The 26,375-nt window shown below is 44.9% G+C and overlaps 1 protein-coding gene across 1 annotated transcript in view; it reads right to left on the bottom strand.

Moving 5' to 3' along the window:
* The window catches only part of LOC121550070 (rho GTPase-activating protein 21-like), a 66,409-nt gene that overhangs the window by 28,979 nt on the left and 11,055 nt on the right, over nucleotides 1–26,375 (bottom strand). The window contains exons 3-9 of the mRNA XM_045210357.1: nucleotides 17,226–17,280; nucleotides 11,792–12,457; nucleotides 10,464–11,760; nucleotides 7,222–7,368; nucleotides 6,970–7,039; nucleotides 6,807–6,840; nucleotides 2,938–3,060 (exon numbers count right to left, since the gene is read on the bottom strand). Coding sequence (XP_045066292.1) covers nucleotides 2,938–3,060; nucleotides 6,807–6,840; nucleotides 6,970–7,039; nucleotides 7,222–7,368; nucleotides 10,464–11,760; nucleotides 11,792–12,457; nucleotides 17,226–17,280 — 2,392 coding nt within the window. The remainder of the gene's footprint in view (nucleotides 1–2,937; nucleotides 3,061–6,806; nucleotides 6,841–6,969; nucleotides 7,040–7,221; nucleotides 7,369–10,463; nucleotides 11,761–11,791; nucleotides 12,458–17,225; nucleotides 17,281–26,375) is intronic.

Here is a 26,375-nt window from a genome sequence, read left to right as displayed (position 1 = left end):
GAACGGATGATCTCCGCATGTTTGGTTCCCGCCGTGAAGCATGGAGGAGGAGGTGTTATGTTGTCGAAGGAATGAGCGTTACACCGAGGCCTGTACTCTGGAGCGGGATCGATTTGGAGGTGGAGGGTCCGTCATGGTCTGGGGCTGTGTGTCACAGCATCATCGGACTGAGCTTGTTGTCATTGCAGGCAATCTCAATGCTGTGCGTTAGAGGGAAGACATCCTCCTCCCTCATGTGGTACCCTTCCTGCAGGCTCATCCTGACATGACCCTCCAGCATGACAATGCAACCAGCCACACTGCTCGTTCTGTGCGTGATTTCCTGCAAGACAGGAATGTCAGTGTTCTGCCATGGCCAGCGAAGAGCCCGGATCTCAATCCCATTGAGCACGTCTGGGACCTGTTGGATCGGAGGGTGAGGGCTAGGGCCATTCCCCCCAGAAATGTCAGGGAACTTGCAGGTGCCTTGGTGGAAGAGTGGGGTAATATCTCACAGCAAGAACTGGCAAATCTGGTGCAGTCCATGAGGAGGAGATGCACTTCAGTACTTAATGCAGCTGGTGGCCACACCAGATACTGACTGTTACCTTTGACGCCCCCCCCCCTTTGTTCAGGGACACATTATTCAATTTCTGTTAGTCACATGTCTGTGGAACTTGTTCAGTTTATGTCTCAGTTGTTGAATCTTATGTTCATACAAATATTTACACATGTTAAGTTTGCTGAAAATAAACTCAGTTGACAGTGAGAGGATGTTTATTTTTTTTGCTGAGTTTATTTAAGCTGCAGCTGGCCCAGAACAGAGCTGCACGTCTTGCTGTTCATTGTAATCAGAGGGCTAATATTAATATTGCTAGTCTCTCTTGGCTAAAAGTTGAGGAAAGACTGACTGCGTCACTTCTTGTTTTTATAAGAAACATTGTGTTGGAAATTCCAAATTGTTTGCATAGTCAACTTACACACAGCACTGACACACACACTTACCCCACCAGGGGTATTTTCACAGTCCCCAGGTCCAGAACAAATTCAAGGAAACAGTACAGTATTATACAGAGCCATGAGGGCATGGAACTCCCTTCCATCTTATATAGTGCAACTGAACAGATAACCTGGTTTCAAAAAAACTAAGAAAGCAACACCTCACGGCACGACGCCTCTCACCCATGTGACCTACTTGTTGTGTGTATGTACTGACATGTATGTGTAACTGATAGATGCCCACACACACACTACATGTTAATGATTGTAAATGTATGTACACTACCATTCAAAAGTTTGGGGTTACTTAGAAATGTCCTTGATTGCGAAATAAAAGCTATTTATTTGTCCATTAAAATAACATAAAATTGATCAGAAAAACAGTGTAGACATTGTTAATGTTGTAAATGGCTATTGTAGCTGGAAACAGCTGACTTTTAATGGAATATCTACATAGGCGTACAGAGGCCCATTATCAGTAACCATCAGTCCTGTGTTCCAATGGCACGTTGTGTTTGCTAATCCAAGTTTATCATTTTAAAAGGCTAATTGATCATTAGAAAACCCTTTTGCAATTATGTTAGCACAGCTGAAAGCTGTTGTGCTGATTAAAGAAGCAATAAAACTGGCCTTCTTGAGACTAGTTGAGTATCTGGAGCAACCGCAATTGTGGGTTCGATTACAGGCTCAAAATGGCCAGTCTATTCTTGTTCTGAGAAATGACGGCTATTCCATGCGAGAAATTGCCAAGTAACTGAAGATCTCGTACAACGCTGTGTACTACTCCCTTCAAAAAACAGCGCAAACAGGCTCTAACCAGAATAGAAAGAGGAGTGGGAGGCCCCAGTGCACAACTGAGCAAGAGGACAAATACATTAGAGTGTTTAGCTTGAGAAACAAGCTCCTCACAGGTTCTCAACTGGCAGCTTCATCAAATAGTACCCGCAAAACACCAGTCTCAACGTCAACAGTGAAGAGGCGACTCCGGGATGCTGACCTTCTAGGCAGTGTTGCAAAGAAAAAGCCATATCTCAGACTGCCCATCTTAATCTTTTATTTTTATTGGCCAGTCTGAGATATGGCTTTTTCTTTGCAACTCTGCCTAGGTCAGCATCCCGTCTTGGCTACTCGCTGTTGGCTGGGCTCCCTGCTTGTGCCAACAAACCCCTGCAACTTATCCAGAACGCTGCAGCACGCCTGGTTTTCAACCTTCCCAAGTTCTCCCATGTAACCCCGCTCCTCCACACACTCCACTGGCTTCCAGTTGAAGCTCACATCCACTACTAGACCATGGTGCTTGCCTACGGAGCAGCAAGAGGAACTGGCCCTCATTACCTTCAGGCTATACTTAAACCATACACCCCAACCTGAGCACTAAAATAACCATCCTGAACCAACACTTGCACTGGACTCTCCCCCCCCCCCCTTTCTAGCTCTGACTTTGCTGATAACTACTTTATTGAGGAAAAGTGTACTTACCATGCCTGTGATATGTGGTTGTCCCTCCTAGCTGATGAATGCACTAACTGTAAGTCATTCTGGATAAGAGCCTCTGCTAAAAATGTGATGCCATTGCACATTAAAGATCTCCACATCCTTGATGCATCTCATCCAAAATGGTTCTCCAACAGAGTATGAGCTGTCATCAAGTCCAGTGTAACCCACTAGAGGGGGAGTCATGACCTCAAGGCAAACATTTACATTTTAGTAATTTAGCTCTTATTCAGAGCAACTTACAGGAGGAGCATGACAAGGAACCTAAAACACATTTAGGTCAAAGCCTAACTGGTCTGGCAAGTGCAATGCACAAACAGACATTACTGTAACCAAATATCTACCAGAGGAACAGAAGGATTATCCACTACTCTTTCTAAACCATGTCACAGGTGATATAATTGACCCCCTTAATCCCTGTGTGTGTGTGTGTGTGTGTGTGGATAGCACTGTACACACACACACCTTGCTCTTGTCCGTGTTGATCTGTCGGAAATGGAGCATGCCCTCCTTGGTAGCATCACTGAAGACATCTGATGAGGAATCTCTCCTGGATCCGGAATCTTCTAAAGACCTATCCACCGTCACCTTTAACACAACAAACACACAAGTTACCTCATTAAATCAAATCAAATTTTATTCGGCACATACACATATTTTGCAGATACACAAATCTAAAAGTAAAAGAATGGAATTAAGAAATATATAAATATTAGGACGAGCAATGTCAGAGTGGCATTAACTAAAATACAGTAGAATAGAATACAGTATATACATATGAGATGAGTAAAGCAGTATGTAAACATTACTAAAGTGACTAGTGTTCCATTATTAAAGTGGCCAGTGATTCCATGTCTATGTATATAGGGCAGCAGCCTCTAAGGTGCAGGGTTGAGTAACCGGGCGGTAGCTGGCTAGTGATGGCTATTTAACAGTCTGGTGGCCTTGAGATAGAAGCTGTTTTTCAGTATCTCGGTCCCAGCTTTGATGCACCTGTACTGACCTCGCCTTCTGAATGGTAGCGGGGTGAACAGGCCGTGGCTTGGGTGGTTGATGTCCTTGATGATCTTTTTGGCCTTCCTGTGACATTGGGTGCTGTAGGTGTCCTGGAGGGCAGGCTGTGTGCCCCCGGAGATGTGTTGGGCAGACCGCACCACCCTCTGGAGAGCCCTGCAGTTGCGGGCGGTGCAGTTGCCGTACCAGGCGGTGATACAGCCCGACAGGATGCTCTCAATTGTGCTTCTGTAAAGGTTTGTGAGGGTCTTAGGGGCCAAGGCAAGTTTCTTTAGCCTCCTGACTGTGTGGGTGGACCATTTCATATTGTCAGTGATGTGTATGCAGAGGAACTTTAAGCTTTTCACCTTCTCCACTGCGGTCCCGTCGATGTGGATAGGGGCGTGCTCCCTTTGCTGTTTTCTGAAGTCCACGATCAACTCCTTTGTTTTGTTGACGTTGAGGGAGAGGTTATTTTCCTGAACCACTCCGCCAGTGCCCTCACCTCCTCCCAGTAGGATGTCTCGTCATTGTTGGTAATCAGGCCTACTACTGTTGTGTCGTCTGCAAACTTGAGGATTGAGTTGGAGGCGTGCGTGGCCACGCAGTCATGGGTGAATAGGGAGTACAGGAGGAAGCAGAGCACGCACCCTTGTGGTGCCCCAGTGTTGAGGATCAACAAATTGGAGGTGTTGTTTCCTACCTTCACCACCTGGGGGTGGTCCGTCAGGAAGTCCAGGACCCAGTTGCACAGGGCAGGGTTCAGACCCAGGGTGAAGGCTGAGCTATAGTTAATGAACAGCATTCCTACGTAGGTATTCCTCTTGTCCAGATGGGATAGGGCAGTGTGCAGTGAGATGGCGATTGCATCGTCTGTGGATCTATTGGGGCGGTAAGCAAATTGAAGTGGGTTTAGGGTGTCAGGTAAGATAGAGGTGATATGGTCCTTAACTAGCCTCTCAAAGCACTTCATGACGACAGAAGTGATTGCTACGGGGTGATAGTCATTGAGTTCAGTTACCTTTGCTTTCTTGAGTACAGGAACAATGGTGGACATCTTGAAGCAAGTGGGGACAGCAGACTGGGATAGGGAGAGATTGAATACATCCGTAAACACTCCAGCCAGCTGGTCTGTGCATGCTCTGAGGACGCGGCTAGGGATGCCGTCTCGGCCGGCTGCCTTGCGAGGGTAAACACGCTTAAATGTCTTACTCACGTCGGCCACGGAGAACGAGAGCCCACAGTCCTTGGAAGCGTGCCGCGTTAATGGCACTGTGTTATCCCCAAAGCGGCGAAGAAGGTGTTTAGCTTGTCCGGGAGCAAGACGTCGGTGTCCGCGACATGGCTGGTTTTCCCTTTGTAATCCGTGATTGTCTGTAGACCCTGCCACATACGTTTCGTGTCTGAGCCGTTGAATTGCACTTTGTCTCTGTACTGATGTTTTGCCTGTTTGATTGCCTTATGGAGGGACTAACTACACTGTTTGTATTCAACCATATTCCCAGTCACCTTGCCATGGTTAAATGCAGCGGTTCACGCTTTCAGTTTTGTGAATGTTGCCATCTATCCACGGTTTCTGGTTTGCGAACAACATCCCCTATATACTTCCTGATGAACTCATTCACTGTGTCCGTGTATACGTCAATGTTATTCTCAGAGGCTACCTGGAAAATATCCCAGTCCGCATGATCAAAACAATCCTGAAGCATGCATTCCGATTGGTCAGCGTTGAATAGACCTTAGCACGGGTACTTCCTGTTTGAGTTTCTGCCTATAGGAAGGAGGAGCAAAATGGAGTCGTGATCTGACTTGCTAAAGGGAGGGCGGGGAAGGGCCTTGTAGTCATCTCGAAAGTGTGAGTAGCAGTGGTCTAGTGTTTTCCCAGAGCGAGTACTACAGTCAATATGTTGATAGAACTTCGGTAGCGTTTTCCTCAAATTTGCTATGTTAAAATCCCCAGCTACAGTAAATGAGGCCTCAGGATATGTGGTTTCCAGTTTCTATAAAGTCCAGTGTAGTTCCTTGTGGGCCATTGTGTGTGTTGCTTCACAGTCCCCGCTGTTCCATAAGGTGTATTTTTATCTGTTTTTTAAATCTAATTTTACTGCTGACATTTGATTGTGAGGTATTCTAGGTCGGATGAATAAAAGGACTTGAGTTTCTGTATGTTATCACAATCACACTATGAGTAGTTAATCATGAAACATACAAAACCGCCTTTCTTCTTCTCGGAGAGTTCTTTATTCCTCTGCGCGATGAACTGAGCTGGCTGTATGGACGGGGACAGTATATCCCAAGAGAGCCATGATTCCGTGAAACAGAGTATGTTACAGTCCCTGATGTCTCTCTGGAAGGAGATCCTCGCCCTGAGCTCGTCTACTTTATTGTCCAGAGACTGAACATTAGCAAGTAATATACTCAGAAGAAGTGGATGGTGTGCACGCCTCCTGAGTCGGACTAGAAGTCCACTCCAAATACCTCTTCTCCGCCGGCGGCGTCTTGGAGCAGCCTCTGGGATAAGTTCAATTGCCCTGCGGGGTACGAACAAAGGATCCAATTCGGGAAAGTCGTATTCCAGGTCTTAATGCTGGTTAGTTACCTCCACTCTGATATCCAAAAGTTATTTCCGGCTGTATGTAATAACACAAAAAACGTTCTGGCCTAATAATGTAAGAGATAACACACAAAAAAACTAAATACTGCAAAGTTGCTTAGGAGCTATAAGCAGAGCTGCCATGTCTGTCGGCGCCATCTTACTACAGTCTCAAACATACATGATGTACAGTGCTTGGCTTTGTAAGCTGCTAAATCACGCCATAGCTCCCAAAGTTCTGCTCTGCTGTGTTCACAACCTTAATCAAGGCCTTCAGTAACCCAGAGTCATTGGAAAGCTGTCTGCTTGCTCTGCTGGTTGTCCTTTCAGTCTGGCTCTGGGGCCATTCAGCAGGCTGGATAATGAGGAATGGTCACGTAGAGTCCCTCCAGTGGACAGTTTAGCTGATTGGATGACCCTTGCCTGACTTTGGACTATTATAATGCCCCCTCCAGTGAGCAGACAGACAGAAATGGCAAGGTTGGCATCCAGGCTGGGTCTTTAGAGCTCATTTGGCTTATTCAATATCCATTTTACAACCGCTACTGGCCAACATCAATACCAGCCATTCAGAGGAGAGACTCATATCTAAAGGGTGTGAACAGGATATGCAAATAATGATGATGCAGTCGAGTCTGACAGCCAGAAGGAACACCACCATTTCTGTGGAAAGTGACCAGAGGGTTCGTCACTTTTACAGCTTCTTGTTACTTGGGTTGATATTACTGTGTGTTGAGGTCGGACTCACCTTCCTAAGGCACTTTAGACCAGGTATTTGTCTCCTACAAGGAAGACATGAGAGTGAAATTAGAAAACAATCATCACAAGTTAGTCTAACGGAAAGGACTAAAATGTTCATGACACTGCACTGGTCCACTGTTTTAGGCCAAATTACAGTTAGGAGGACTCACCCTTCCCTGTAGTTATACAGACCTTCATCGTAGGATTTGGACCGCTCAATAATTGTGAGCCGAAGAGAATCTTAAAAAAATAAGCCAAATAATGATCAAGGTCTTAGCTCAAGGCTGTAAGTGTCCCAAGCCTTTTTGAGGACCAAGTATTCAAATTCAGCCATCAACTCATTTCTAACACCCAATTCTTAAAGCATGCATATCGTTGCTGTCAGTCCCTGGCCAGTTTTTCTAAAAAGGGGGTAACCTTACCGTGGTCATGTGACAGCTGTCGTCGATTGAGAGGAGAAGGAGAAGTGGGGCTGGGCGGGATGGTGGTGATGAATGGAGTAACAGATATTACAGCTGAAGTGGAAATGTGACTGGTGTCGTGATCGATACTTGGACTGGATAGTTCATCTGGAAATTATGTGAGGAGAACCAAAGTTAAACAAGAATAGACACTATTCCTGTTCTACATTTTTTAATTTTAGTCATTTAGCAGACACTCTTATCCAGAGCGACTTACAGGAGTAATTAGGGTTAAGTGCCTTGCTCAAGGGCATAGACAGATTTTTCACCTAGTATGCTCGGAAAGTCGAACCTGCGACCTTTCGGTTACTGACCCAACACTCTTAACCGCTAGGTTACCTGCCGCCCGTTCTACTCCAAAAACATCATTGAATAAAGATAGAGAAATCATAAATCCTGGTAAAAGTAGTCAGTCTCAAACGTAAATTAAGCCTACTATAGCACAAATACACAGTCAAGCATCACAGTTTAGGATTGAGTGAAACTCATACTGAAGCAGTCTAAGTTCTCTGTTTGACACCAATAAAACACAAATGACATGAGGAGATATAGGCCTACAACTAAACACAGTCTGGTTATGAGTACATGACGCTTATCAAAGACAGCATGGTCACTAGACAGGTAACCCAGTCCACAACCGCCACAATCAACAAACACACAGGAAGGGAAAGTGAGTTGACATTTCATTACCCTTCTCAGACGTAACTGTCACCGAGTCTGAACAGTAAGGCTACACCCAGGCAAGTCATCATTTTACTGAGAACAGTGAGTAACACTGCCTTTGACATTCTATCCCATATTTCTGTTTGACCAGGCAGCACGTGACGCAAGATACAGGATGGAAGTGTCTGGCAATGAAGGGGAGTGCCATGAAATTGAGAATGTAGGAATAATAACAGGGCAAACAGAAATGTATCACTACCAAAAGCAGTTAATTATAATCCTAAAACAAAGTGTTTCACAGATGTATCTGTATCATCCGTGTAGTATTATTTCTGTGAACTGGTCCAAATAAAATCAATATGCCAATATGTGGGACAAATAATTAATTAAAAGGAAAATAAAACATAGACCAGAGCAATCTGAAAGCTTCCATTCCTATGTGTGCCTAAGCAAAACATTTCAAATTTAAAAGCACACATTAATATGAAACATCTGACCTGGTTTTCGGCTGCAGAGATCGTTGCAGTGAAATTCCCCAACATAATCTCACAGATTGCTCCCATGATACCAGACAGATGTTCCCTATTTCATGTGTTCGTGAGAACAGCAACAAACAGCATTGCTCGACACATGTACTTGATTAAAATGGAACAGCTGTCCAAATGTAAGACTACCCAAAACAGATCAAAATGGTTGGGGATTGAATCAGTTAGTCATAGTGCAAACAGTGTTGCTCAGCTAATAGTATGGTGTGCGACCGTGGCAAAGTTGGTTTGACATTGGATAGCCCATCTCTGGGGCTAGTGTGTGTGTGTCTGTGTGTCTGTGTGTCTATGTGTGTAAGAGGATATGATTAACTGATGTGGGCTTTAGGCCACTGGTGTATGTCTGAGTAAAAGTTGCCCTGATTGGTGGATGATGACTCATGTGGGGCCACCCCAGTTAATGGACAGGTCAAGTTCATGATCCTTCGGTCTCATCAATGAAACTATTGGCACGTTAAGATTAAATCCACCTCAGACTCTTAAAAAACAACACCGTCGAATACACATAAACTAAAGACATGATAATATGTCTATTCTACCAACAACAAAAAAGATCAATTAAGAGTTCCATTACGATCTGCCACAGCCTTTTAGGAGTAGACTCCTCTCAGGTTTCCCCTGCTTTACAATACTGGGGGATAAATGAGATTTTATTTTGTGTGTGTGCGACTATGTTTGAGCATTTGTGTGTGTATGTGTGTGTTTTTTGTTTTCCTATCCCTGTAGGGACCAGAAGTCTTTACAAGGATATTAAAACAAGTACAATTCGGACAAGTGGGGACATTTCGCTGGTCCCCACAAAGAAAACTGCTATTTTAAGCTTAGGGTTAGAATTAGGGTTAGGGGTTAGGTTTAGAGTTTGTGGTTAGGGTTTGGGTTTAAGGTTAGGTTAAGGAAAATTTGATTTTGAATGGGAATCAATTGTTTGATCCCCAAAAGGATAGTAAAACAAACATGCAGTGCAGTGTCACAAAATCCTTTGCCTGACCCTGCCATGATGTCATGTTGATCCAAAACAGCCAGGAGCACTCTAGCTTACTGGGACATCCACTTTAGATTAGTTATGTTCCTTTAACCCTCATAAAGACATGTAATTGTTGAACTGATTGTCTGCCTTTTAAAATTAAGACACTATTTGTTTACATTGGTGCATTTAAGCATGCTGTCAACATTGAGTGTACCCTCTTCTCTTGTAAGATGTTTTGTTTAGGTAAAGAACTAAATACGGGGCTATAAATAGCTGACTCTGACACTTTAAAATCAACATATCTGCTGATGCTAAATAAAATGGCAATACAGTATATCAACATGAAATGGAATGCACGTTATACAGTTTCCCCATTTCAAATAGATTTGTCCTGCCCTGACCCAGCATTACGACATACCTCAACAACAAAGCCAGCTCTGTTCAGACAGCCAATAAACCACTGCCACCAAAAGCTGTTATAGCTCAATTACTTCCATCAATATGTACATTGGTGATATACTCTATCCAAATTCTCTCACTGTATAAAGCCATCAAGAGAAAAATATAAAGCTATGGTGACATTATGATGTTAAGGACATTTATGACATTTTGTAACAGTGCAGCAGGAAGTCTGAACATCAGGACTTTTACTGCATGACAAATCCCACCTGCTAAGACTTGAGGGCAGAAACTGATAAAACATTAAAACACTGATATAACCTCTCCATCCAAGAGATATTATGTGCTTTGCCAGGCACATTAAGCGAATCAGTCTACACACAAACAAAACAAATTCTCTCTCTCCTATAGTAAGCTGAAACCGGAGCAACAGGAACTCCTGATATGCAATTTACAATGCAAATGCGATTGACTAACGGTTAGAGTGTGTTATGAAGGCGTTACCTAATTAAAGTGTATGCTTACCACACACACACACACATCCATCCCTTCGCAGGACTCTCCCTTTCTGTGAGGAGTTGCTATGGGAACAAAGAAGTCGAGAAAGTGAACAGAAACGTGTTTCTTACCGATGAAGGGGATGGAGTCGAGCGAGTCATCCAGGTTGCTGGAGCACGAAGCCTTGCGCTGCTTGCCCAGCCTTCTCATGGTCACCTCTTGCTGGGTGTCGTTGGGCAGCCAGCACTCCGATCCTCCCTTGGCTGCTGGAGTCCCCACCTCCGTTGGCATCTCGACATCAGTGTCGTTCACAGCCAGGATGTATGAGGGGTGGCGGATAGGCTGGGGTCCCGAGTTCTTATCCCTCCTCAGGACTACCACCGTGGCGTCTGGCCCCTCTATGCCCTCCACCGGCCTCCCGTTATTCTGCACCGGGACAGGGACCTTTGACTTGAGGGTCACAGTAGTGGAGGAGGGGATGGCTTGCTGTCTCTGAATGGGAACTTTGGAGGAGCCGGTGCAGGAGGAGGACCTGGCACCCAGCCCCACCTCCCTCCCATTCTCCTCACTCAGGCTGTCAGCCTGCCCCCGGAGCTGTAGCTGCTGCTGGGGAGAAGAGGAGTAGCCCAGGTGGTTACCCACTACCACGGCTCTTTGGTCTTTGAGCAGGTCCATAACGCTGCTGTTACGAAGGCCCCGGGTGTAAGACAAGGCCGGTGGCAATGGGTCCGAGGCTGAGTTTTCGACAGGCACCAGCGAGGGCGTACTGAAGGCTGTCTGTGCAAGGCTGTATCTCCTAGAGGGGAGCAACAGCTCTGTTGTATCTTTAGTGAACATAGCGATGGGCATGCCTGTAAGACTGGTCCTGTGAGGCTGGTGTAGTTGCCTCAGCGCTGCCCCCTGTCTGCTGGCTCTGGCCTCCTCGCCCCTGTACAGCAGTAGCCTGCCCTCCAGCTCTGCCCTGCTGTACACTCCCCTCTCTGTATATACCACAGCCGCTGGCTCACTCTGCCGGCCCAGGTAGTCGCAGGATCGTGCCTGGGGCTTTGCTACCCCTATGGGGGCTGAGGAAGGCAGGGCATCCTGGGAGGGACTCTGGGGCCAGTCCCTGGGCATGGCTGTCCTCTCAGTCCCTCCCTCGCCTAGCCTTTCCTGGAAGGCACTGCGCAGTGGGGCCACAATGGCCTCCTGGTAGGACCCCCGGTCGTGGGATGTGCCCCTACGTCTGACCTGGGACCCCCCAAGGCCTTGTTGGAAGGAGGCAATGGCGCTGGGAGGAGGGCCAGGCTGCAGGGCGTAAGCAGCATTGGGGTTGGCTGCCGCCCGCAGGCTGTCCAGGCGCTCCTGGATAGTGCGGAAGCCATAGGTGTGCAGCCGCTTGGCCTCAATGTAGTCCTTGTAGGTAGTGTAGTTGCGCCAGTCGATGTTCTGGTGGGGGGAGATGGAGGTGGCAGGGGAGGAGGGTGAGGGGGTGTAGTGGTTGGGTGAGGTGGGGGGAGGGGAAGGTTTTGCCCGCCGGGGTTTGCGGGGAGGGTGTGAGGTGTTGTGTGTCGGGGTAGATCAGGGAAGGCCTAGAGCCAGAGAGGGAGAAGACTGAGAGCTCTGTGGGCCGGGTGGGGATGGGGGCGTACTGTAGTTGTGACCCTCCAGGGTGGCCAGGAGCCACAAGGTGTATAGGCCTAGTTGAGAAGTCCAGGGGACTTCCGTACCGGTTCTCTTCTATCGTATGGCTGGGGCCAGCCCGAGCCACACAGCGGGGGCCCTGATCTGCTACTGGGTCAGGCGGCACCACCACTGTCCTCACACTCTCGTTGCACACACAAAGCACTATCTGTGTCTTAGGGGCCTGGGGGGGTGGCGGAGAGGGGGGGACAGGGATCTCCACCCGGTAGCCCATGTCTGTGTGGCCTGGCATGGAGGTGGAGGTGCCCTGTCTTCCTGCCCCTGCCTGGGCCTGCCTGGCCCCCCGGGGGGCCTCTGTGGAGGGGGATGGGTCAGGGGCATGTGCCATCCCTGGGGCTTTAGGCTCTGTCCTCGGGTAGCATATGGGAGGGGGCTCCGGGATGTGTCCGGCGTTTCCCCTGTACGCCTCGTTTCCTTTGAGGTATGCATCTTGGGAATAGGCCTGCAGGTGATTATGGGACATTATGTCACTTCAACTGCATAGGACAAAAATAGGTCACTGATACCATTTCTCTGAAGTATATAATAATTAAGGCCAGTAGTGTGGCATTGCGCCAAACTGAATCAATTCTCTGGGTTCTGCTTCGGCTTTCCGTCATGCCCAACAAGAAACAGTTAATCTACAGCACAATGAACAGAAGAAAGCATAATGCTGAATGAAACATCAAATAATAACATGACCCATATACTGAGAGGCGATTAATTTCATGACACAGTAAATGGCAGATGACCAACTGAACACACTGTCTATAAGTAATAAAAACCATCAACGAAGACGTTTCACTAAAGATAACAGTATTGCTGTCTTAGCCAAAGCCAACAACCAGCCCTTCCCACCCCAGCAGAGCCTGAATCCTGCTGTGAGTTTGGGTCGGATGACCACATCCAACGGAAGGTGCTGTAAAAAGCAACAGCTGCATGCAGGAGACAGTGAAAAAAGGCCCAGAATAAAGCCTGGTGACCCAGAGTGGAGATTACACTGGCATGGCTGAGGCTTACCCACCTTTGGCTGGGAGAGGAAGAGCCTGGCCTGAGATAGCAGGATAGGCTGAACCGGGGATGCCTTTGGTGGCCTTTGGCGGCTAACGTCAACTCTGTGAGCATGACTCCTCAACTGTTATGCTAACAAGATTTTCGTTTACAAGATTGACACCCTCCCCAAATTTTTTTGAAAATGCTACCAGTAGAACCTAATTTACTAAAGTTAAGAGCTGGATTTTAAGCAACTAAATTAAAATGAAGTCTTCAGGTCAGAGATGCGTATTGAATCAGGTATTTGATGTACATCCTTGCAGTACGAGCACTCACAGAGAAATGAAAGCGAGAGCCGGGAGCATTGGACTTTAATCAATGAGCGCTCTACCTGTGGTATCGGGTTACGTTTGTACACTGTTTGTACAGTGACTCCAGCATGCCTGCCCACCCCTAACTCTAGATTTGCATAAGTCAAGTGATGTTGTCAAAACATTTACTGACTCAGAGCTTCCTTGATGTGAGCAGAGAGCAGGAGACACAAAGGTATTTGAATGGGGAAACTACTTTCCTGTCCATATTTAGCATGCTCTAAAATACACTTACTAGTACAGGGAACTACACGGTTCTGAGGAGACAATACAACATTCTGTAGAGGTGACACGGTTCTAGCTAAGGGAAGGTATACAAACATTACACATATTGGCAATCATTACACTGTTGATACCAGCTTTTAAAAATGTCTGAAGCCACATTCACAAATGAAAGGAAATGACAGACAAACAAGAAAACAAGGAGTTAGTAAGTTTCCCTCCTTACCAGAGCAGTGATATCCCTGGAAAACTGCCAGCCAACAGGTTAGAGGCAGGCAAGTGGAGAGAAGAAGGTGAGGGGAGAAGAGGGGTAAAAAGATGTGCAATAGGCAAAGGCTGGAGCTGTTGAGACTGGATACTTCGGTCCAGCGCAGGCTAAAAGTACACTTGGCTACTGATGCTGTGTGAGTGCTGTAGGGAAATACTACATAAAAGCAGAGGGCAAGAGAAGGGCAGCGAAAAAAGAAAAGTGGAGCAGGAACGGATAGGAGGAAGGAAGACTTCCCCCTTCTTGTCCTTCTTGTCCCTCTGCGACCTGGGGACAAGTCCAGGAGCCAGGCTGCCTCTGACCGTCATCACCATAATAGCGTCATTACAGATTACCCTAAGCTCCACATCGTGACTACTGACGACTACTGTTGCTGCTGCTCACTAGCTGTTTCTCCCACTGTATCCATCTCCCTCTGTATCCCTCTCTTACACACTCAGCATCTCCCTCTGTATCCCTCTCTTACACACTCAGCATCTCCCTCTGTATCCCTCTCTTACACACTCAGCATCTCCCTCTGTATCCCTCTCTTACACACTCAGCATCTCCCTCTGTATCCCTCTCTTACACACTCAGCATCTCCCTCTGTACCCCCCTCTTACACACTCAGCATCTCCCTCTGTATCCCTCTCTTACACACTCAGCATCTCCCTCTGTACCCCTCTCTTACACACTCAGCATCTCCCTCTGTACCCTCTCTTACACACTCAGCATCTCCCTCTGTATCCCTCTCTTACACACTCAGCATCTCCCTCTGTGTCCCTCTCTTACACACTCAGCATCTCCCTCTGTATCCCTCTCTTACACACTCAGCATCTCCCTCTGTACCCCTCTCTTACACACTCAGCACCTCCCTCTGTACCCCTCTCTTACACACTCAGCATCTCCCTCTGTATCCCTCTCTTACACACTCAGCATCTCCCTCTGTGTCCCTCTCTTACACACTCAGCATATCCCTCTGTGTCCCCCTCTTACACACTCAGCATATCCCTCTGTGTCCCTCTCTTACACACTCAGCATCTACCTCTGTATCCCTCTCTTACACACTCAGCATCTCCCTCTGTATCCCTCTCTTACACACTCAGCATCTCCCTCTGTACCCCTCTCTTACACACTCAGCATCTCCCTCTGTATCCCTCTCTTACACACTCAGCATCTCCCTCTGTATCCCTCTCTTACACACTCAGCATCTCCCTCTGTATCCCTCTCTTACACACTCAGCATCTCCCTCTGTATCCCTCTCTTACACACTCAGCATCTCCCTCTGTATCCCTCTCTTACACACTCAGCATCTCCCTCTGTATCCCTCTCTTACACACTCAGCATCTCCCTCTGTACCCCTCTCTTACACACTCAGCATCTCCCTCTGTATCCCTCTCTTACACACTCAGCATCTCCCTCTTTCAGGTGCATTTTCATTATTATTCTCCTGCCCATTTCCTCTCACTCTCTCGCTGTTGCCATTCATATGACGAGAGCAGCTGCTTGATTATACGTTCAGTTCTGGCAGTAGAGCACTCTTTTCTTGCCTCATCCCTCCTTCCAACAATCTCTCCCTCGGTCAGCCCGCCTTCTGAAGCGAAGCAACATGAACTTGAAGCTGAGGGCAGTCAGCTGACTGCAGTTGCTGAGTGTGTGCACACGCCTCTGATATGTACTGATTCAGCAGTAGGCACTCTGTGAGTGGAGAGACGCACGTTCACACACACACACACACACACACACACGCACACACACGCACACACACGCATCCTTCCCTATCTCAGCCAAACCAACCTTTCCTAAGATCTACACTGACTGAACTGATTATGTCATGTTACAGGGCAGACCCACTGGTTGCTCTCAATCTCAAGTGTTTTAGAGAACTGTGTTCCACATAGCCTCTTTCCCTACTCTTCCTTTGAATAATTTCCTTTTCCTTCACGCATCATTGCTATAGCTAATGCACACTGATGTGTGACGCTGAACTTGCTGAGAGGGATGAGAAGACATGAGGAGCAAATCATTTACGTTGCTCCTCTGTAAATATAAATAAGGAGAGGAGAGACAGTATCAGTCCAAAATGGCTTGTTTACATTTACAGGATATTTCTTTATCTTCAATTCTGAATGAATTACATATATTCTCCATATTTCAGAACTAATTTGGGACCAGATTTATGAGCAATTTGCACCAGTTTAATGTGCTTTATGTAATAAAAAATCCCTCAACAACTACAGACTGGTGCAAACATGTAGTAAATCAGTCACCTGAAGTATATTTGTGGGCAGATTTCACTGGGATAATTACCTGACTTTTCTTTCAATTTCTAACACTAATTGCTGTGTATGGCATGTGTCATTTACTGAAAATGCCCTCAAGTTTCAACAGTGCTCCGACGCATTCCAAAACGCCAAAAGCTGTTTGTGTGGCTTTGGCGCGCTGTGGCCTAACTATCTAGCTATTCATGGATATAGAATCACACTAGGGGTTAGAGTAGGTTCAGTTCCTTACTCCAGAAGAGAGAACCAGTGGAAGTGAATAACAGGAGGTGACTGGGCTGTGGTGTGGTGTGGCCTGGCATAGCGTTATCGTCTGCTGGGCTCTGGACCCTGATGAGTGGCGTTGGTTTGCTGTGCAGATCACTGAGCCGGCCAGGAAGACGGGCAGGCAGAGCAATGGCTGTGGCACCACAAAGACTCTGGTCCTCTGGTCCTTAAAGCTCTCGGTCCTCTTTCTCTGTTCTATCACTCTTTCTTTCCACGCTACTGTCCTCATCCTTTATTTTTACCCTCTGTTGCTTTCCATCTTGGCCCATACTACTCAGCTCTTTTCCTGCACGCGCACGGAAACGCACACACTTTCAAGCCCACAGCCAGTATTCTTCATCTGCTATCAACAGTCCACCGCTGGTCGGTAATCCATGAGAAATGGACTGGAGGAGTTTTAGTTTACCCAAGGGAGAATGCAAGAAAACCCTTATGTGCAAATCAACGCTGAGTGAATGATGGCTAATCTTCCCTCTGTCCATGGCAGGGAATCTGATGGATGCAACGCCCCGCACAGAGAGCCCAGTGCATGGTGTCTATTTGTGGGGAAGAAATGCTCTGAGTGCCTTTAACCCAAGGAGGACAGCAGTATTACGGGACAGGAGTGAATATTGTATGATGCTATATTAACAATCCCTATTCTGTACACTGTCCAGCACAATGATATGGGAAAGAGCAAAAACAACTACCTTAAAAAATAAATAGGAACTACCCATCCCACTTCAGGCACGTAGAAAGATACAATATGGATTGATTTGCGTAAACCCTTTCAGTTCTCTAGTCAACAATTATCAAGGAAGATATTTGAGCACAAAGTTAGGAGGATGGTCTTAAATGAATTGTACTTACCAACTGCAAAATGTCCTCATCTTTTGGCATCACGCATAGTTCCAATGAGGTGTCACTGCAAGAGGGACAAAAGTAGTAACGTTAGAGATTCATTCCACATATGAGTTGGAACAGTAGTATACACAATCAACATAGTTGAAGGAACATTCCATAGTTTGTCTCCACGACTCCACAGCAAGTTGTTAATGGCCCTGGTTATCCAAATTGCCCTGAAATTTAAAAAAAATCTAGCAAACAAGCAACAAAATAGCCTTTTGTCGAACCAGGAAGTAATTTGTTAGAATTATGAGATTACTACAGCTTCCATCATCAAAAATCTAAGAAGTTGAAGCTCATTTACTGCATTTCTATAAAAAAAATGAAACTCTAAAATGCTATTTGGGGAACAGCAAAAACAAGCAAAAATTACCTCAGCCAGTCGATCTACAAACACATACAATTAGCCGCTACACATTAACTCAGCACCGGGATTAAAAACTATAATTTTTTATGTACAGAGGGTAATTCTTTAACAAAAGGTAAACAAATAAGTTTGCTTTACAGATTTTTGTTGTAGTTGCAATTTTACAGCTAATTTCCTGCAATTCTACACATTTTGCCATAGGGTGGGGAGAACTTTATGCAGTTTTAAAGCTAATTTCCTGCAATTCTACACATTTTGTCATGACGTATGCCATGTTAATATGATACCCGAGTGAGACTAAGAAACTCAATGTGGGACCCCTGGAGGTCAGGGCCCCTGAGCACGTGCCCAGTTGGTTATTTGGCCATGATTACTACAAATGTAGATAGCTGGCTAGACTAACTAGACTCATTTACAAATCTACATTTCTTTTACTGCCATGGGCTAATTGAGTGACTGTCATATAACAAGAGAAAAACTGCTGATGCACAACCAAGTTTTGAAATTGCACCTTGTGTATGTATTCTGCTATTCTGACTCTTAAATTACGTTACCAGCTAAAATATTGTAATCAGATTACATATTCTTTTGAAAAACTAGATGGTTACTTATTGGATTACTTTTAAATTCAGAAAGGAAGTTTGCGATGAAAACTTTGTTTTCTCAATGACATTCAATTGACCCATCGCTAAGCCCCACCCCCTTTGGTTACTGTTGCAACCTTGGACAACATTTTCCTGGGAAGCCCAATTCCCCATTCAACCACTAGGGAAATCCCCTCACAGTGGTATATTAAGTGGCTAGCTAAGTGGTTTGGTGGTCAATTAATAAGACTAAGCGCTAGCTAACCAGCTGAGCTAGCAAACAATGTAACAAAAGTATCATTTCAGATTAGAAAAATACTCCATCAACAGGCTCTGCATTTCAGAAATCACAGTAGCAAGTAGTCCTGGTGCACTCAAATTATTTAGCCATTTAAACATTTATTTTGGAAGAAAACTCTGTTTTTGCCATAGCCCTCACTGGCTTTCAAGCGATTTAGAAAAAGATGGTTGACTTGACAACAGTTGATATCCAAAATTCTGGGGCGGGGCTTAGCGATGGGTAAATTCAGCATTGAGAAAAGATGCAAGTTTAAGTTTGTTCCACCTGATCAAGTCTGACCAGATGTCAGAGACCACTATGATGACACACCAAATGTGTTTGATGGATCCTTTATCTAAAGCTGCAATATGTAACTTTTTGGGCGACCTGACCAAATTCACTTAGAAATTAGAGTTCTCATTGAAAGCAAGTCTAAGAAGTGGTAGGTCTGTTCTATGTGTGCTTTTTCCATTATTAAGTTTTGTTTTGTGTCTTTTACTTTCGGTTTTGTACACCAGCTTCAAACAGCTGAAAAGACAATATTTTGGGTTATAGAAAATATATTTCACAGTGGTTTGGATAGTACAATGATTCTTTACACTATACTTGCTTGTTTTTTCACAAACAAATTAGGCAAACTATTACAATATTAGCAACCAGGAAATGGTGGAGCAATGTCTGTGTCTGCATTAGGGCAGACCCCAATTAGTCGATTGTTTGGTCGTTGGTCGACCGATAATGTTTTAGTCGAGCAGTAACAAATATATACAGTTGAAGTCAGATTTTTTTTTACAATTCCTGACATTTTATCTTAGTAAAAATGCCCTGTCTTAGGTCAGTTAGGATCACCAGTTTATTTTAAGAATGTGAAATGTCAGAATAATAGTAGAGAGAATGATTTATTTAAGCTTTTATTTATTTCATTTACAATTTTTCTATAGAATTGAGGTCAGGGCTTTGTGATGGCCACTCCAATACCTTGACTTTGTTGTCTTTAAGCCATTTGTCCACAACTTTGGAAGTATGCTTGGGGTCATTGTCCATTTGGAAGACCCATTTGCGACCAAGCTTTAACTTCCTGACTGATGTCTTGAGATGTTGCTTCAATATATCCACATAATTTTCCTTCCTCATGATGCCATCTATTTTGTGAAGTGCACCAGCCCTCCTGCAGCAAAGCACCCTCACAGCATGATGCTGCCACCCCCCGTGCTTCACGGTTGGTATGGTGTTCTTCGGCTTGCAAGCACCCCCTTTTTCCTCCAAACATAACGATGGTCATTATGGCCAAACAGTTCTATTTTTGTTTAAATCAGACCATAGGACATTTCTCCAAAAAGTACGAACTTTGTCCCCATGTGCAGTTGCAAACCGTAGTCTGGCTTTTTTATGGTGGTTTTGGAGCAGTGGCTTCTTCCTTGCTGAGCGGCCTTTCAGGTTATCTCGATTTAGGACTCGTTTTACTGTGGATATAGATACTTTTGTACCCGTTTCCTCAGGCATTTTCACAAGGTCCTTTGCTGTTGTTCTGGGATTGATTAGCAATTTCGCACCAAAGTATGTTCATCTCTAGGAGACAGAACGCGTCTCCTTCCTGAGTGGTATGACGGCTGCGTGGTCCCATGGTGTTTATACTTACTTACGTACTATTGTTTGTACAGATGAACGTGGTACCTCCAGGCATTTGGAAATTGCTGCCAAGGATGAACCAGCTGCAGGAACGCCGTCCAATGCTTCATGCTTGTGTGACACTTTTGAATGTGGGTCAAAAGGAAAATGGTAAAATAGATTAGCATTCCACATGAGAAAGGTTGCCGACTCCTCGTGTAGCCTATTACCGGCAACTTAAGGAGAGTAATGGCAGAATCTGCGAAAGCAAGCAGGAGGAGAATAGTTGGTAGTTGGGTCAGATTACGTTTTTTTTCTTCTGGCTATCTAGATCTCTGGCACACTCTTGAGGTATTTGTCTTATTTCATCAAACCGTAAGCTTTAAGCATCAGACAAGCTCAACGCATATCGTTGATTAAAAAAACCCACATAGGGTGTGTCTATATATGGAAAAATATACCTGGTCGAAAGAACAGACGACCTTCGGGGACAGCCATAGTCTGTATAGTGCATCTTTAAGGGGAAAGTCATACAAAAGTAACAGAAAGTAGTCAGGTTACGTTACTGAGTTTAGGTAATCCAAAAGTTACGTTACTGATTACAATTTTGGACAGGTAACTAGTAACCTGGGGCGTCAATTGGGTATGTCAGTCGCCATACCCTAGCTCAAGACCAACATTTTTAAGTAGGGAGCGACACCGGTAGACATTTTCCTTCGCTCCCGTCTGCCGAACACCTGCTCTCACTTGCTCTCACCGTCGTTAACAGAACACTGTTGAAGGACACTAGTACAGCAGGCTGGAGCGACACCGTTAGCTTTCTAGTTAGTGGCACCGTGTGATAGCTTGCTAGTTACCTAGTGCACGGTGTCGCCCCCGCCTTCCGCCTGCTGTGTACACGAGAAAACCGTGCCGACAGGCGGGGGCCAAGGACACTATCTACCAGTCACCCCGCCTGCCGCTAGCACAGCAGGAGGGAACAACACTGTATGTTAACTAGCTAGCTTGCTAGTTAGCGACACCATGTGCTAGCTTGATAGTTAGCTAGCTGGCACACTGTCGCCCCCGCCTCCTGCGTACCGGAGTCCTCTTTTGGACTACCTGGCTAAGCTAGCACACAGTGTCCTTCACTCCCACTTGCCGAATACCTGCCCTTGCCGTCGTTAACAGAACTGCTGGAAAACGGTGCCCGACAGCTACCATTGTTGCCCCCGCCTCTTCTTCTGTAGGGTTTATCAGCGGTTGGCATCCAACGTTATGGTGCATTACCACCATTTACTGTACTGGAGTCATAGCTTCAAAATTGACCAATATAAATTTAAAGAGGGATTCCTACAGATGCAGGAATGCCCACATGCAGGAAGACCCCGAATTACTGTTAGAAAGCAGAGAGCAGTGACAGTTGCCAGTTTGCTTTGCCAGTCAGACCTTTTCTCTCACTTTTAGAAGGCAGAGAGCAGATACTGTGCCAGTTTGCTTTGTCAGTCAACCATTTAGGCAGTGCGCTGATTTTGATATCAGCATTTGAACTCTGCCTTGTAAGCCTTGTTGTTATTTGATAGCCAGGGGTTAACTGAATTGGGAAGTGAGGGAGCCTTCCTTTTTGGTAAATATTCAAAACCAAAAGTAATTTTATTGCTAGTGAAATATAGGCTGTGATAGCTGTAGGCCTTATTGATATTTAGATTCATTCGCCCAATAGACTAGCGCAATTTGGTTTCATGTATTGGTATGAAAATAAACAACTGAACAACTTGCTATTTAGAGCATTTCCCCAAAATACATGTCCTGTTTTTGGCTTCAAAGCCAATAACAATTGTAGGCTATAACAACTGTACATTGTCATGCAGTGACAGAATGATAATTGAGATAATGCAAATCATTAATGATTTAGTTGGGCTAACTTTTTAAAAACGTTTTGCTATAGCCCTACTTCATCATCATCATCATCATCCTCTGCCTGCATCCCTACCTGTAGTCTACCTGCCTCTGGTATAATGCATTTCCACCTCTCACTCTATCAGTCTTGCTTGTCCATCCTCCTCAATTAAAATGAGATATTCTTACAGATCAATCTTGCTGGCAAAACGTCATTGAATATTGCTAAGTTATTTAGCTATAGTGTGGATGTAGGGCTGCTTTTTAAATATAATAATCACCCAGACAGTGCAACTACTGCATAGGGAACACAATAACATCAGACAGAGACAACCTGGCCCAGAGAAGAATGTGCAAGCCGGCCCTTTGTTGGCTACTATGCTGCAATTAATATTCTCAGAGCCACCTTGTTGATACAAAGCTTGGCGAATAATGCAGACAGGCAAATGCAAAAATTTGTGGGAAGCGCAGGAGACAATGACACTGTCTGTCACGGTGCTGAGTTAAGGGACGGTAAACGGAGCGCTCGTAGAGTGTCATCCTTTTATTTAAACTTATCACACTATACGTTCTCAAAAATAAGCAAAGAGAGACAAGCACCAAGTTACTTACATGCCATGACCACAATCGCGCACGAACAATGATCCACACACAGGTGGATGTGAGAGGTGCCTAAATACTATCCCCAATCAGAGACTAACTCTAGACAGCTGTCTCTGATTGGGGATCATCAACCACCCTTAGTATTCATGTGAGAGCTTGACTGTGGTCCTACCACTCCTCCTAGTGGAAAAAAGACCTACCCACAGTCAAACCTTCACACTGTCACTGTATGCACCGTTCCACAAGGGTGGCTTCAGAAAATATTCATACCCCTTGACCCCCACAATTTTTTATTCTTATTTGTTGTGTGTTTTTTTCTATTATTACATTGTTATCGATTATTGCATTATTGGGATTTGAGTTTCCAAAAAAGGCCTTTTACTGTACTTGTGCATGTGACATTAAACACTTGAAACATTTTGTTGTGTTACAGCGTGAATTTAAAATGGATTCAATAGATTTTTTTCTCTCACCCATCTACACACAATACCCCATAATGACAAAGTGAAAACCTGTTTTTAGAAATTTTTGCAACTGTATTGAAAATGAAATACAGAGATTCTCATTTACATACAGTGCCTTCGGAAAGTATTCAGACCCCTTGACTTTTTCCACATTTTGTTACATTACAGCCTTATTCTAAAATGGATTAAACACAGAAAAATCCTCATCAATCTACACACAATACCCCATAATGACAAAGCGAAAACAGGTTTATTCAATTTTTTGCAAATGTATTAAAACAGAAATACATTTACATTTTAGTCATTTAGCAGACGCTCTTATCCAGAGCGACTTACAGTTAGTGAACACATTTTTTTTTTTTATACTGGCCCCCCGTGGGAAACGAACCCACAACCCTGGCGTTGCAAACGCCATGCTCTATCAACTGAGCTACATCCCTGCCGGCCATTCCCTCCCCTACCCTGGACGACGCTGGGCCAATTGTGCGCCGCCCCATGGGTCTCCCGGTCGCGGCCGGCTGCGACAGAGCCTGGATTCGAACCAGGATCTCTAGTGGCACAGTTTGCACTGCGATGCAGTGCCTTAGACCACTGCGCCACTCAGGAGTTATACCTTATTTACATAAGTATTCAGACCCTTTGCTATGAGACTCGAAATTGAGATCAGGTGCATCCTGTTACCATTGATCATCCTTGAGATGTTTATACAACTTCATTTTAGTCGACCTGTGGTAAATCCAATTGATTGGACATGATTTGGAAAGGCACACACCTGTTTATATAAGGTCCCACAGTTGACACTGCATGTCAGAGCAAAAACCAAGCCATGAGGTCGAAAGAACTGTCCGTAGAGCTCCGAGACAGGATTGTGTCAAGGCACAGATCTGGGGAAGGGTACCAAAAAATGTCTGAAATATTGAAGGTCCCCAAGAACACAGTGGCCTCCATCATTCTTAAATGGAAGATGTTTGGAACCACCAAGACTCTTCCAAGAGCTTGCCACCCAGAAAAACTGAGCAATCGGGTATTTATTATTTAATTTATTATCTTACTATCAACTAGGCAAGTCCGTTAAGAACAAATTCTTATTTACAATGACGGCCTACACCGGCCAAACCCGGACGATGCTGGGCCAATTGTGCGCCGCCCTATGGGACTCCCAATCACGGCCGGTTGTGATACAGCCTGGAAACGAACCAGGGGGTCTGTAGTGACGCCTCAAGCAATGAGATGCAGTTCCTTAGACCGCTGCGCCACTCGGGAGCCCAAAGGGTAGAAGGGCCTTGGTCAGGGAGGTGACCAAGAACTTGATTGTCAGTCTGACAGAGCTCTAGAGTTCCTCTGAGAACCTTCTAGAAGGACAACCATCTCTGCAGCACTCCACCAATCAGGTCTTTATGGTAGAGTGGCCAGACGGAAGCCACTCCTCAGTAAAAGGCACATGACAGCCCGCTTGGAGTTTGCCAAAAGGCACCTAAAGACTTTTAGACCATGAAAAACAGGATTATCTGGTCTGATGAAAACAAGATTGAACTCTTTGGCCTGAACGCCAAGCGTCACGTCTGGAGGAAACCTGACACCATCCCTGCTGTGAAGCACGGTGGAGGCAGCATCATGCTGTGGGGATGTTTTTCAGTGGCAGGGATTGGGAGATTAGTCAGGATCGAGGCAAAGATGAACGGAGCAAAGTATAGAGAGATCCTTGATGAAAACCTGCTCCAGAGCGCTCAGGACCTCAGACTGGGGCGAAGGTTCACCTTCCAACAGGACAATGACCCTAAGCACACAGCCAAGACAACAAAGGAGCGGCTTCGGGACAAGTCTCTGAATGTCCTTGAGTGGCCCAGCCAGAGCCCGGACTTAAACCCGATCAAACATCTCTGGAGAGACCTGAAAATAGCTGTGCAGCAACGCTCCCCATCCAACCTAACAGAGCTTGAGAGGATATGCAGAGAAGAATGGGAGAAACTCCCCAAGTACAGGTGTGCCAAGCTTGTAGCCTCATACCCAAGAAGACTTGAGGCTGTAATCGCTGCCAAAGGTGCTTCAACAAAGTACTGAGTATTCAGATTACAACCTCACACTTTCAGTTATTTGAAAAGGAAATAATCTCCCAAATATCACTATTTCTAAAACAAGCCACAGTAAGTTGGTTGCAATTTCAATTTAATCCTCCAGAAACGACAGAACAAATAATGCAACAAATATTGTGGTTAAACTCAAATATACTAATTGATAAAAAAACTTTTTTTGGGACAAAATGTTTCAAAAAGGTATAATCTTCGTAAATGATATCATCGGTAGGACTGGTGGAGTTATGTTGCACATGCAGCTAACAAAAACATATGTAAATGTCTGCTCTAGCCAAAATTACAACCAAAGAATTGCAGCATTACCGCAAAAATGGAAGAGGAACGTGGAAGGGGGAAAATGTAAGGAAGTTGTCTGTCGGCCTTGCATTAAATAACATAATTGGTTAAAGAAAACTGTGATAAATAACAAAGTATACCAGTTTCATTTAAGGACCAAAGTATTGACAGCCGTCCCATATAGATTGCAAAATAGTTGGGAAGAGATTTTTGACGTACCGATCCCATGGCATAATGTTTATGAACTGATACGCAAAACGACGCCGGATTCAAAATCTTCTTACCAATAGAATGTTATTTATATGGGGGATACAATCTTCCCAGCTCTGCAGATTTTGCTGCGAAGAGACAGAATCATTAGATCATTTGTTTTGGTACTGTCCATTTGTAGCTTGTTTTTGTTGGACACAGGTCCAGGAATGGCTAAAGGATTGCAATATTTACCTGGAGCTAACCCTGCAAATAGCATTACTGGGTGATCTGAAAAGTCATAGTCAATCGATCAATAATATAATAATAGTTTTAGCAAAAATGTTTATTTTCAATTTACAATCTGTTGAAACAATGAGAATAGAAAGGTTCAGAACCTTTGTAAAACATCACAGTACAGTTGAAAAATATATGGCAAATATATAGAAATCCAATATGGATGGTGTTAAGAGATAGATGGGTGGTGTTGAATGGAGTTGAAGGATGGGACTAATAACAACTAACAGCAACTAATAACAATACGATAACTAATAATGTAAGCATACTGTGTCCATAATAAGTATATAGGTTATAGGTTGAGAGCTTTTGTGAAAGAGCACAGTTTGGGGGACATGGCATGTAGAGGCAAACCGGATGGACATCATGAAAATGATTGCAGAGGTTGAGGGAAGTTCAAGAGTAAAAACAAACAAAATATAATTATTGTAAAATTGACTGTGTCCATAAATTGTACAGTTGAAGTTGGAAGTTT

Source organism: Coregonus clupeaformis, chromosome 34 (genome assembly GCF_020615455.1).
Source record: "Coregonus clupeaformis isolate EN_2021a chromosome 34, ASM2061545v1, whole genome shotgun sequence".
NCBI classification, from domain to species: Eukaryota; Metazoa; Chordata; class Actinopteri; order Salmoniformes; family Salmonidae; genus Coregonus; species Coregonus clupeaformis.
The sequence above is the reverse complement of the archived record's forward strand: the minus strand, read 5'-3'. Positions and strand labels throughout refer to the sequence as shown.